At 39.6% G+C, this 14,128-nt stretch overlaps 1 protein-coding gene across 1 annotated transcript in view; it reads right to left on the bottom strand.

Annotated features, from left to right (window-relative positions):
• Positions 1-14,128, bottom strand: part of mthfd1l (methylenetetrahydrofolate dehydrogenase (NADP+ dependent) 1 like) — a 35,071-nt gene that overhangs the window by 13,102 nt on the left and 7,841 nt on the right. Inside the window, exons 15-20 of the mRNA XM_061051998.1 lie at positions 13,924-13,998; positions 13,297-13,399; positions 11,937-12,013; positions 10,499-10,639; positions 9,302-9,370; positions 5,159-5,270 (exon numbers count right to left, since the gene is read on the bottom strand). Coding sequence (XP_060907981.1) covers positions 5,159-5,270; positions 9,302-9,370; positions 10,499-10,639; positions 11,937-12,013; positions 13,297-13,399; positions 13,924-13,998 — 577 coding nt within the window. The remainder of the gene's footprint in view (positions 1-5,158; positions 5,271-9,301; positions 9,371-10,498; positions 10,640-11,936; positions 12,014-13,296; positions 13,400-13,923; positions 13,999-14,128) is intronic.

Consider the following 14,128-nt stretch of genomic DNA (forward strand, 5'->3'; position numbering starts at 1 on the left):
CATGTAAAACATTTTTTTATTTAATTAAAAGGATAATAACGAAACAGGCAAAGGAAGCATGTCAGGGGGTAAATGAAATTACTGTAATAAATGATGTGTATGTCTTTAACAGGCATACGTGTGTGCACAGATTGTATCTATACACTAAAAGCTGTAGAGTGCAGTAAAGCTGTCACGAAGACAGGAGTGATTTCTAACACTATCTCCGATGGAAAATGTTTTATTTTACCAAGTCTAGATATAAAAAATAGCTTTGATATGTTTTAGCACATACATTGTTCCTAAATCAACCAAGAAGAAAATGATTAAAGGGAGGTATTATTCATGATCATCACATGAGTGGCCTTTAGTGAGAAAGTTTCACACTGTAGCTTTGAATGCTTGTGGCTCACACTTGATACGTCTCTCAGAGGCTTTAGTGAGAAAACATGCTTTTCCATGGAGAAATGAACCACTCTGCTCTGTGTGGCTCTCAGTGTTCTTAGAGAGAGTAGGATTTACGTCACCGGAGGCACAAGGTCTACAGGAAGGGAGGGTAAGACATTTACGAGAAAGAGAGAAAGATATTAAGACGAGAGAAAGGAGCTTGGGGGGAGAGAAGAAGGAAAATAGTTTGAAAGAAAACAAGAAAAACTTGATGACAAGGATTGAAGAATTTCTTGGAATATAAACAATACTGACGTAAAGCAGGAATTGTGGTTTTTGGGGTTCTGACTAATCATGTCCATTGTTTGTCACAAGTCTTTTTGAGTGAAGCGTAAAGCCTGAGGGATGACTAAAACTCATCTTTATTTGGCCAAATACAACTAAAGGAGGGAGTCCTGTTTCTGGTTAGCTCCATGAGAGAAGTTTGGCCCTGAATACTGAACACATCTGCCAATGAATATCACATTCTTAGGTTCAGGATTTGTGGATATTTCCATTAATGCAATGCTCTCCCACAAACTGAGCACAGCAGAAGTCCCAAAACACATGCACGATAAATCACAGCAGCGCAGAAGGAAGAGAATGGAATAGAGAGACAGCGATTGTATAATGACAATGTGACATTACACCAAGCAGGAGATTGACCCCAGAGGATGTCATCCAGGAAACACTTGCCAACTTCCTGCTCTGTGTGACAACCTTGAACTGCCCAGAGAGCAGGAGGGGAAGAAGAGGTCGATGTTGTTGTTAGAAAAAGAAGAAGAAAAAAAAGAGTGCTGGATGGCGTAACTACCAGCTATGCTTGGGTATCAACATCCATGCCAATAAAAACAACAACAATACAAGTGGAAAGTAGGTCAGAGCAACAAGAAAATCTACTGATAAGAGTTTTCCACAACACGCTGGGTTACATCTAGTTGGGCGGCAACTAATGATTATTTTCATTGTTGATTATTAGTTTAATTCAGCAGCTGTCTTTAAAAGGTCAGAAAATAGTGAAAAATCCCTCTTCCCTATTTTGCAGAGCCTGAGGCGTCTTCAGATGGCTTGTTTTGTCCCAAAAATAGTGCATAATAAAAGACAGTCAACTTTTGAAAATTTAAGAGAAGAAATATAGACTTAAGAAAATAAGAAAATCTTTATATTAGTCTACCAAATAAGCCTGGGTAAGCAGTTTTCGCAGCAGAAGCTAAACAGCAAGGATGGAAAGTCAGTGTGGGATGTAGAGGGTTCCCAGCACACTTAGCTGTCTCATTACTGGAAAAAACTGGGAGAATGTGGACAGAGTATGTGAAAGACTGTAAAGTAGATGTCAGAAAAATAAGACAGTGGGTTTGGATGAAGAGATTAAATGTAAGATTGGGGCCAAAACAAAAGTAAGTGTGTTCCTCTTCTTCCATGCTGTTCATTTTTCATGTGTAGTGTTGGCACCAGGAAAAGTGGCATCTTCAACAAAATGACGCTATAGCACAAAGACGGTCTGCGTGTGTGTTTGATGGGAGGTCAGAGCCTGCATTGAGCCGGGTGCACACTTCATAAAGCTGTTGATGTGTTGACTCTTGCTGTCCATCTAGTTTCACGTTTAGGTTCAGGGGGCAGTAAGGGGCCATCAGAGCTGTCCTACCTGGAGCTCGCCTAAACAAAGTCTTTACAAATTTGGGCCATGTGGTAAAATGTTGATGTACTGTTATTACTTTTCATCAAAACTATTATTTCATTTTCAAATCTGTCATTGAGCATTTCTCTCTCATAGCTTATCGATTATTATTTTTCTAAGCAGTTCTGATTAATCCATTCTGTCATCAGGGAGCTGTAGTCAGTAGTATTTTTAGCTGTAAATATGTGATCGTATCAAAAAAAATGAATCAACTTGTAATAAATGCATATTGTAAAAAAAATAATCTATATGGGTTGAGACCGAAGGCAATTTTTCAAATTGTTAAAAATTAGCAACTTAATAAGACTGACAATTGTGTTTGAAGAACATTTCAACACCACAGAATCAAAGGAGGATCTGTTTACATATTATTTTGAGATGTTTAACATTCTGAAAAGTATCACCATTTCTCAGAAGTCCTTTTGCTAAAAGCCCCAAATGATTTGTTGCTCGAGTTCAGGGGAGGCTTTGCAGTGTGGGAAATGTTACAGTATGTCAGGATCAGGGGGTTATCTGTTTTTAATACTCCAGACGGTTAATGAAAAAGGAATCCCTCACATCTGGCATGTGGAATTCTCTCCCCCCCGCAGCCCCCCTTTCCATAACAGAATATCTCCATTTCAACTCCAGATTCCAAAGTGACTTAAACAACCACAATAGAAAGAAAAAAAAAGAGATTGAAGGAGCATGGCCATGAGTTTGTTCTTACGCATCAACACAAACTTCACTGAGTTCACAGAGAGTTCAAGTACTTCCTCTGCCACATGAAGAGCCTTCAGATATAATTCAACTGAACTCATATAGAGACACTTTGATGTGGTTACAGCAGTGTCAGAGACTTAAAGAATCATTTAGGTTTATGACAGCTTGGATTCTTCTGGGACAGGATTTTTTCATTGTATTATCAAAATCTGAAATGACTATGCTTTGGTCACATGGATATCTGAGATTTGGGAAAGTGGCAATGATGCTGCATGAAAATAATTAACCTAGATTCACTGATTTCAAGGGGCATTAGAAACAAGCGCTTAAACAACACCGACTTCTTTTTGCCTCACCATGCTCATACAGCAAACGAACTGTCCAATTTAAGCATCAAAAAGGATCCATTGGGGTTGTTCTTCTGGCCTCCGGGCACATACATGTCTCATATTTACCATCCTTTCACTGCCAGTACGGTGTGAATCAAATCCTGAGAAAAGGTCTCTGTAGTCTGTATCTAAAGGCTGTACAGGGTTCGTCAGATAGTAAGCCGCTTTGTCTTTCTGTTAGGTGCTGAGCACGCTCCACACACAGAGCGTTTTTACAGCTTTTTACGTTTGTCGTTGATGAAACCAGATGCCTGCTGTTTCCTCAAACAAGATTACTAAAACTGGTGAGAGTGAACCAGGACAGCAAAGTTGTAAACAGAAACACCAAAACAGTTGTTAGGCACACTAAGTAAAAGCGATCCATTTTCCCAGATCATTTAAAGGAGATCTATTACACCGATCTATATTGAAATACACACATAAAATATAATGTTAGGATGTTGGATGTCCATATTAAACCACTACAACGTTTTTTTGACATATTTAATACTTAATATAAAGTGATTATAATAGATCTCCTTTAAGATTTATACAACCCTGTGCTGCAGAGAAATCTGTGAATTTTTTACTGTGTGTGAGCACTTTTGCATTACGAACAGTCATTTGATGAATTATTAACATATTCCTATCGATTAGAGCAGCTCGGAAAAGACTCACCGGTCAGCCAAACTTATTCTGAAAGGAAAGGGCAGAGGATAAAAATTATGTGTCCGTATCGCCAATGTCATCCCAAATAAAGTAGTTTATTTTATCTTGATAATAGTCATTCTGCGTGTGTTCTTACTGGGAGGCTCAGCCCCTTTAGGCCTCATTAGTAAGTTCACATTTCAAGATGTTAAAAAGTCACTTACAAATCAAAATGATGACTAAAACTTTGGAAAAAATACCCAAGATGCATAATAAAGCAGAATTATTTTGTGTATAAAGCTAGATCAATGAAAAAATTCTGCATGTGGAGAACGTTTTCATTTCTTTGCAGTTGAGTTGTTATTGTTCTCAGTGGTGACAGGGAAAAGAAGGCAAAGTTCATTGCATCAGAGAAAAGAGCTTGAGAGAAAAATAGTAAGAGGGGGTACATGCATCCCAGCTGCAGGGAGAGTAGAGGGAGGGAGGTCGAGTTCCTGACATACCTGAGGGTCAGGTAACAAACACACAGACGGGGAAGGGAGGGAGCGAGACAGACTGATGGAAAACAAGCTGGGTGGAGAGGCGGAGGTTTAAAAACCTACACATGCCTCCCTGCTTCACAGCTCCAATGTTGTGAAATCCAACTCTCTGCTCATGCTGCTTACACTTCTGCCCAGCTCACAGATGACAGCTTGTATACACTTCAACTTTTAAGTCACCCTTCTTCCATTCTTTTTTAACCTGTTTCAGCTCTAAAACACTAAACGTGTCCCACGTGCTCATGTATACGAGCCTGGACATCAAATGTATCTGACAAATATGACAAACACACAAAGAGACACACACATTCTTTGCATATTTCTGCAGCCAAAGTAAAAGACAGAAAGCGAGCAGCAGGATAGATAGACAGATAAAAATGGGAATAGTCAAGTATGCTTTGACGTTGAAGGGATTAGTGTGGTTTACTCTGAGGCATTCCAGGGGCTCTTAAGATTATCAATCAGCTTCCTTCCTCTCTCCTGTGTGTGGGTGTGTTTTTATTTTACACAATCCTTCCACAAGTTTCCTAGAAAGTTACACTGGAGCAAAACAGCAGAGTAGCAGACCAATAAGTCACAGAAAGGTAGAGCAGAGCCAGAACCAGAACTGAGCTCTCAATGTAGGCTAAAGGTTGCAACAGCATGGGAGAAGAGTGAAGTCCATGACTTGAGTCAAGTGTAAATGATACTTTAAACATTTAAGTCCTCCACATCTGTACTTTGCAGTTTACATCTTGTGGTTTGTGGGTTTTGTGGTCCAGTATCTACCTTGGCTTGTGTGTGTGCGATCTGTACGTGCAGACTGTGTGCTCTCTTACCCACGAAGCCGTCCCGTCCGACCAACTTCAAAGCCAGCTTGTCTGCCAGCACCGAGGAGTTGCCATGGGCGATGTTGGCGAAAGGCCCAGCATGGACAAACACTGGCGTACCCTGCGACAATTAGAGAAGAACACAAAACATGCGGGAGGAGTTTAGAAAACAGCGTAACCCACAGCAACCCATCCAACCAAATTTCAATAAAGGCTGACCAACTCTACATTCAACATGTAGCATTCCAGAATAAATATTGTAGTGTGGATCCACTTTGGCTGCCACTGTGTTTGTCGAAAACAAGTTAAGAGGTACTCGACTGGCGGCCTGACCCGTGAGCCAGGCTTCCTTCCCCTGCTGATTTAGAAGAATCCCTGAACAAAGACACACAAACTGGAAGAGAACTTGTTGCCAGTGTACGGGTCAGGAAGACACTGAGGCCTCTATAGTTATATTCACTATCAAAACTCACAGTTTGGCTCTGTAGATGTTACCAATCAATATTAAATCAATATGTGGAACTCAACTTTGCAAGTAAGGAGGACATACAATCTACCAGAGCATGTTAAGAAACAACATGTGTAGAAAAACAGTTAGTGTTGAGATTGAAATACTGTTAAAAAAGAATGAGATGCTCCACTTTTGTCTTGAAAGGACTTGGACATCGTTTTTTGAAATTTGTTTGAAACGATGGAATGATAGATTGAAACAGATGAAATGTTCAATAATAGTTTTGGTTTTTCTTCTATCGTTTTCTTCCCGAAGGTATTATTATGAGCTTTACTTTGACCTAATGGGACTAAGGTATCCTCCTTCTTTATTCATGCTCCGATGTTTCTTCAGATATTTTCAAAAAACAAAAAAACGTTACACAGATGTGTAGTTGCACCATCAGATACAGTATGTCATGACCTACAGGTATGTACTATATACACCTATTATTGCTCCTGTTATGTTTGCATTGTTCAATTATGTGAAAATATATACAGTATATACGTTTATAACAAATATGATCTCAGAGTTATTTTGGTTAGTACCTGATGGTTCTCTCTGTCAGCTGACAGGCAGCAGACCTTTCTTTAAAGGTTTTGCTGGCTAGAGCAACATTCCCTCTGAATTATTCAGACATTTTGCTGTGAGTACCCAGCTTAGACAAGGCAGGGCCTCAGAGAATACAGCTGACAGGGAAGGGTTGACTCCTTAAGGTCAGTCTGACTTTTAAAATGGAAGTTAATTAAAAGAATTGTCATAAAACAAACCGGGGAAGCCAACTAACCTATTGTAACACACTGCATGTGAATTCCTTGAGAGGGAGGAAAAAGGATAGACGGGAAGGCAGTGCATCATTTTCTAAGCTTTTGTTTGCATACCTCGCCCTCTGCCTGCATAAACAGCCTCCCCTCGGAGGAGTAAATCAGCCATTTAACAAAGCTCTGACAAACCAAGATGCTTGTCTGTGATCTGATGTAAACTAGTAGTAGTGCAAGAAGAGAAGGAGGGAACGCACTGGATAAGGAATTGATTCAATGTTAAAAGAGAGAACAGGGCCACAATATAACAAAAAAAAACATCTTTCCAGTAATTTTATTCAGTCACTAAAATGTACATGTCTTCATTTCAATGGAAAGTCAACACGTCATACATTACAAGGTTTTTATGTCTGTTAAAAAACACCTGAACTCCTGCTTACTTCACGCACTTTCCACATCCGTTTACGTATGTTAAAAAGTGTCACTAATAAGAAACAACAGGGTGATGAAAGGAAGATTTACCAAAAGTTGTGTGTCACCTTTTCAACTGGTGGACAGGAGGATTATGAGGATAAAGGAAGTGAATGAAAACAGGGAAATAGAGATCATGTCACTGTTTCCTCTTTCCGTACATCTCTTTTATCTGTCTTTGTACCAGCTGTTGACCAGTGAAATGATAACCAAAATGTTCCCAGTCTAAATTTTCCCAGGTCTATTCTATGGTCTACTGTCGTTCCAGTGAATACATACAGTAAGTCGAGTAAAGCCCCACGTAGACAGGATGTCTAAAAAAAATGCACAGAATGGCTGAGGTTAACTTAAAGATAGATACACAGGGAGTGTATCCCCTTTCCTCTTGTGCTACACCCCATCTGAAACAACACAGAAATACATCCTCTAACACAAACACAGCAGCTTCCATATGCCCACTGTATTCTCATGTGTGCATCTGTATTCAACACACACAATCACAAGTGAAGAGGGCACAAAGGGCACAGGCGGTCAGGCACCATGGAAAATTCTCATGGAGTGCTGAGGCCAGCTCGGTCCCAATACCAGTTCCCCCGACCAGAATCACAGGAAACCCACACAGGAAATGGTTTAACACAACACCACCGCAACGTTTCCTCCAAAAAAACAGAAAGTAACTGAATCTCTGCAGCATGCAACACTACATCCCCTCTACACCATTGAAAACAAGCAGTGTTTATTTTCTCCTCCCAATAGCCATGTAATCATGCTCTCTGTACGGAACCAAAAGTGACCAAACAAGTGCAAAAAAAAGCCTTTCAACCAAAACACAGAGGTGTTAGCAGAAGCATGACTGCAATCACTGTCAACTTCAAAACGGTAAATCGATCCAACAGAAAAAAACATTTAACGCTATATTCTGTTCAAGGATGAATAGCGATAAAAAATATATATATCTAATTCAAGAATAGGCTTTAAAAAAAACAGACTCACTGGAAAAATAGTACCTTCCAATTAACAAAACTAATTATTGGAGAAAGGAAAAAATAAATACAACTATGCTTAACTGATTTTTTTCCAGGGTCCCAACCTATATGGTTTATTACCACCGCCAGACTTCTTAAAAACATGGATTTTTTTTATTTTTTTTTAAATGATAAATGCCAACTTTATTTTTGCAACATTGATCAAACTCAAAACCTTTTTGTCTAAAACGTACAAATATTTAGTTTAGAGCTCATGTGCAGAGTGTTTAGCTGGTAATGAAATACTGATATTTATTCTGATGTCTCTTTATTTCCTACATAAGCAAATGAGACAATCAACAACAAGACTGATTCTTTCTATATAGATATTATTAATGCCTGAATCCTGTGCTCCAGGGTGCTTGACAAGGTGAGTTAAAGAATTCTGCAGAAACAGCCCATGGTTACATTCTCCTCTTCAAAGATTCACAGAGAGTGATACATTTGTCTGTTTAACGAAAGGTGGATAAACATTTGTAAGAACTACTTGCTCATTTTACAGGACAACACCAGCGAAAAGATAACAGGTCCCGCTTTGTCCACAGGGGGCGCCAAAATGAGCACAAACCAGAAGTCCCTCACAGGAGCTTTAATAGCACAGAATATTTTTTCAAGAGTTTAAATGTTTACATCAAGGCACTGTAGAAAGTGTAAAAGTATTTTCTAGGCCTTTTGCTTAGAAATGTCTTGAAGGGCAAGTTTATTATAAAGATAGTTTCAATTATATATATATATATATACGTATATGTATTCACACATATGCAAACTTGGTTGCTTCTTCAGATTACGCTCTGCTGTTCCAGAAAGGGCTGAGATAAAGACTGCGATAAATGATTGGTCTCTTCTCAGTGTATTTAAGCCATTAAATCTAACCCCTCCATTTCTACATCAATCACCTAGAGGGTGGGGCTTTTTCCTTGAGACCAGGGGCAATCCGGGGTCCCTGATAGTGTATAGTATATATGCCTGTGAGATCGCATGTCGCTGCATCTGGCGAGAATGTCTCAAGCAAAATGAAAGCCAGATGTTTTTTAAGGCAGAGTTAAGGTATATGTCACCACACCGGTTGTCAAATTAAATTATTTCCTTAGGACAGCATGAATCTAGACTGACTGGCCTCTTCTTAGAGAAGTCCACCTGTCCTCTCTACGCAGCTTAAATGCTATTAAGATAAAGAGCCAGGGGAGGAAAAGGTCAATCTATCATCCTTACTTAAAAGCTCTCAACGGAGCACTCTCTCTCCTCCCCTTTCTCCTCTCTGACAGCAGGGGTAGAGGTAAGCCTAATGCTAACTTCCGATTGTCTCTGTGGACTGCTAGCCGATTTCTTTTACAAGACATACACCAGAAGACGCTCAGTTGAGCAAGGTAATGACTATTTAAGTGGGGTTATGTGCGTGTCTCACCTCGAGGGTCTGCATCAACGTAGGCTTGATGGCATCTTTCATTAAGACGGCCAGAGCTCCACTCACACCCTGTCAGGGAGGAAGAGAGAAAAATGAGGGTGGGGATTTAAACAAGAGCTGACAAAAGTATGAACTCACTAATGAAAACAACTCATATTTATGTATGTAGGATCGTCTGTGTTGCTGAAAATAGATGATAAATGACACTACAGACATGTCTACTTCTCTGTCCCTTATGCTATAACAACTTTTTGCCTGGTCAGCAGTTTTAACACACATAACCCATATTCTGACTATTCTGAGGTGTTGTGATATTTCTGCATCCAGACTAATCAGAAAGACTAATGTAATTTAATAGTCCTCCTCTACGGCTCTGAAAAGACACAGAGTGCAGCCTTTCGTCAGAAAACCAGAGCCAGCTGACCCCACAGATGGATCCGGTAAAAGTGGTGAAAACTCTGGTCAACATCGGATTGAAGGTTACACCTATGTTAGACATGTTGTTTTGAAGAAGGGAGGAAATACGTGAGTGTGTGTGCTGGGACAAGTGGGAATTTGGACATTTCTAAGCAGCTGAAAGTTGCATAAAGGACAGTGGGACATGTTTGAACATGTGTTTACAAACACAGATTTCAGCTTCAAATATAAGCATATGCAACCTCTTCACCACTTGGACAACAAAAAACTCTTTCAAAGGAGTAAAAAAAAAAAAAAAAAAAAAAAAAAAAAAGCATACTCAGGGCGCCAGGCATCCCAGCGGTTATGTTGTGCACCCTATGTACAGAGGCTATAGTTGTATAGCCATTGACCATTGGTTCGAATCCAACCCTCGCCCTTTGCTGCATGTCATTCCCCACTGTCTCGTCCCAACATTATACATCTCTCTTGAGCTGTACGGAAAAAAGGCCAAAATGCCATGACACATAATACAAAGGATCTCGGACCACATACTTTCATTGTAAATTCTGAGATGTAACAACGACAAGCCAGCAGTGTTTTTTTTTGTTTTTTTTGGTAGATAGGACAGCTGAAGAGAGACATTAAACGCTTGGAGAAGAGGGTGGGGGATGACATGCAACAAAGGGCCGAGGCCAGACCCGAACCCACAGTCGCTGCAATGATGAACCACAGCCTTCTGCACATGGGACGCATGACACAACCGCTAGCCTAACCTAACGATGAAAAGTAAAAACACACCAGGTCTTCTGCGGTGACAGGCTGTCCGGAGCGACTGGTCCCCACCACCATGCGCGACAGTCTGTTTTTCATGTCCTCCAGGCTGTCTGCAAGAGCCAGGATGGCCATGATCTCGCTGGCCACTGCGATATCGAAGCCAGTCTGGAGAGTGAGAGGAGTATTTTTTTACACAAGTATTTTTTCAGCTGGTGGAAGTGATCAAACATGACATAGAAAAGCTGACAGTCTGTAGTGTTATAGCTGTTATTCTGTTAAATTATGTAAAAGTTTTGCAGCGAAATCTGGGTTGACTGCTTACTAAAGAATCATAATTTGATGAGTAAATAAAAGTTTTATACCCAACAAACTTTAAAGTCTGGAAAACATGAAACTTTTCAATGGATCTGAAGACAAGAGATTAAGTAAACATAGCAATCACGAGCTGTATCACATGGGCTGGGCAACACAGTGCCCAGCCCATTTTTATGAGCATGGCGAAATTAGGAGCACTGACTGAAGGCAAATTTCTTCAAATAAGATTTAAAACATTTTGTTTTTCTGTATTGATTTACAAAACTATAATAAAAAGAAGTGACAGGTCAAAAAAAAAAAAAAAAAAAAAGACTGAATGAGAGCTTTCCTCAGGGAAGAGCGTAGAATACCAAAACAGTCTTCATTCCAGATTACACACAAAAAAATAAACCTAACTGAAACCACATCTATCCACTGAGGGACATTTCTTTACCTACTCCTGGTGATAATACCCGGAGGGGCTATAGAGTATCCAGTGCTGCAGGATAGGTGGAGGACAGAGGAATGAGAGAGAAAGAGAGCGGATGAACCCATGCCGGTAAATGTAAGCATATGCTGATCTAGCTCAGAGGCTGTCCCAGGTGTGTGTGTGTGTGTGTGTGTGTGTGTGTGTGTGTGTGTGTGTGTGTGTGTGTGTGTGTGTGTGTGTGTGTGAAGGGATGGGTGGGTCATTTTTCTCCTACTTTAAACATTTGCTTTCACTTAAGCCAGCTCGCTTCCCATTGAGGTGAAATGTTTATTTACAGGATTTCATTTGCCTGTCGTTACTACAGACATGTGTGAAAAACATCTGGGCTTTATCATGGAGAATGGAGGTGAGAGTGTGTGTGTGTGTGTGTGCGCGCATGGGAAAGCTTTTACATTTGTGGCTGTACGATTGCATAAAAACTCAAGGCTCTAATGCCAGCCTAATAACAACAATACATGTAGCAGCAAAGTCTCTGTAAGAAAAAAAAACTGTGCTGAATGAGAAAACGATTGCAATGAAAAGAATGAGTAAGACTAAGACTAGTGGATGCCTCCAAAACTGAAACTGCAGAAATATTCATACAGTGTGGCAATCAAATAGATACATGAACAAAACGAGAGGGTAGAAAAAAAGAAAAGAAAAAGTAATGGGACGTCATCAACTCAGAAGAATGCATACCTCTCTGATCTGTCCTTTTTCAGTGCTTGCCTGTCCTACTGTGATCTTCCTCAGAAAGCGGTCATTTGTGTCCACGACTGGAAACAAAACACACACAAAAAAAACGCTTCAATTTCTTGCAAAATTTAGATACAAAAAGACATGATACATACACAACAAAAACTTTAATAGAGGTACTACATATCACCCTATTTTAGACCTCAGACACACAAAAGATGTATTACTTAACAGGCTGAACAAAGCAGACATACATTCATACATTCTACAGGGATAACAAGTTATTTTTGGGTTTATACTTAAATCATGTTTCTACTTCATCTCATATGGAGCTCTGGAGATATGAGAGCTCAAGAAATAACTTTCTTACATGGAAAAATAGAGTAAATAAAATGTATGGATGCATGTCGGCTTAGGGCTTCCATAATAACCTGACAGACTGAAATCATCTATTTCCATAAAGACAAACACATAACCAAAAAAACAACAACAAGAATAGCGTTTCCTATCTCTCATTTTAAGTAGGCGTTGACATCTACTTGAAGGCTTTGTTACTTAAAGTGTCTTCACTCTGCACTTACCCTTTTCTCGGAGGTATAAAAAAAAAGGGTTACTCTGTAGCTACACTCTTGTAAAAATTAGCCAAGTGAGAACCACACTAGACAAATATTTTCCTCATATTGGTTAAATATGAAAGGAGGTAATCAAAGAGAAGGAGTTAAAAACCTGCTTTGTTTCATGAATTCAAAGAAACGGTTACACCCACAAAACATTAGGTGGTAAATCTGTTTTTAATCTCCAGGGTTCGTCTTTTAAGAATGCCCACCGGAGCCATTGGAGTAAATACCACATCAGTCATAGCAGCGCCCTCCCAGCTGGTTGTTCTCACTGACAACTTTAAACCAACACAGCAACCACTGAGGAAGCTTTTCCCACACCTACCATACCCACATTAATTATCCTGTGAATGAAGACTGCAGCCCTTTTACACTCAATGCGTTAACTTGATCCAAACACAAGAGCTGGAAAAAGTTGTAATAGAAGAGTAGAGAACACCAATACACAACACTGATTGTAGAAGCTGGAGTGTGACATCACGGGATGTTTTTCTTCTTTCATGTAAATTAGATTTGTGTCAAAGTCAAGATATTGGTTTTGATCAAGAATATATTTCTGGGAATAAATACTCCTTTAAAACATCTCTGCGACCGAGATATATTAATGTATGTGTGGTTGCTTTTTCCCTTACTTTAAACATTCATTATGTTGCAGATGAAGCAGAGAATGACATGACACAAGGTTAAAAAGCTAACTGTAATACACTTACTACAGTACAGAGTCAATTCCTAAACTTTACAGATACCTCTCTGCCAGGTGATCTTGGAAGGGTCAAGGTCAAGACGTACAAAGGTGCTGACTTCCTGGGGTGTAAGAGATGCAGGATCTGTTTTGTTGATCCCTAGACGCTAGAATTGAAAGAAGAAAGATGATTAAAGGATCAGTGTTTTTGAAGAAGGATTGCTTGGGTGCAGTTTTTGGCCGTGGCAGTACAGCTAGTTACAATAACTGATTTAAAATGATATAGTATATTCGGGTCTATATGAAGAAATTAAAATAAATGAGAAATAAATAAATCTTATCTCAGATACTTTCAGATAACCAGGCAGGTAATTCTTGAGCTGACTTGTGTTTAAACGACTGTCACTTCAACATCTGCCATCTTTGTATTTTATCTGTTCTGACTGGATAATAGGCATTCATTGATCAAAACTACATAAAACCTTACCTGTATAGCAACATGTGATAAATCTGCTTCATGAGGTATAAACAAATGCAATGAGGTGAGGACATGCTGGAGGGAGGGAAGGCTCACTGAGGTCCCCTAGTGGCCAAAGGTGTCATTTCTTTTTAAGAGCTCAACATAACAATCCTTTTGGCTGATCATGTTTGTTGACGTTAAGGATTCTGGCTCAGCAGGGTTTGGACTTACTCTAAGCCTGGAGATTTGAATGGGGGAAAATCTCCTCACTCCATTCACTGAAGGGACCAGCCTGTTGAACAGGGCCTACAAAGTACACAACAAAAACAATGACATTAGATCTATGTTGCATACAAAGTTAATTCAATTGTACCTTGGATGAAAACAAAAACTTTCTTGATTACAATACATCACACCAAATACAATGAAACTAAGG

The sequence above is a fragment of the Labrus mixtus genome, chromosome 12, assembly GCF_963584025.1.
Source record: "Labrus mixtus chromosome 12, fLabMix1.1, whole genome shotgun sequence".
In the NCBI taxonomy this organism is placed as follows: domain Eukaryota; kingdom Metazoa; phylum Chordata; class Actinopteri; order Labriformes; family Labridae; genus Labrus; species Labrus mixtus.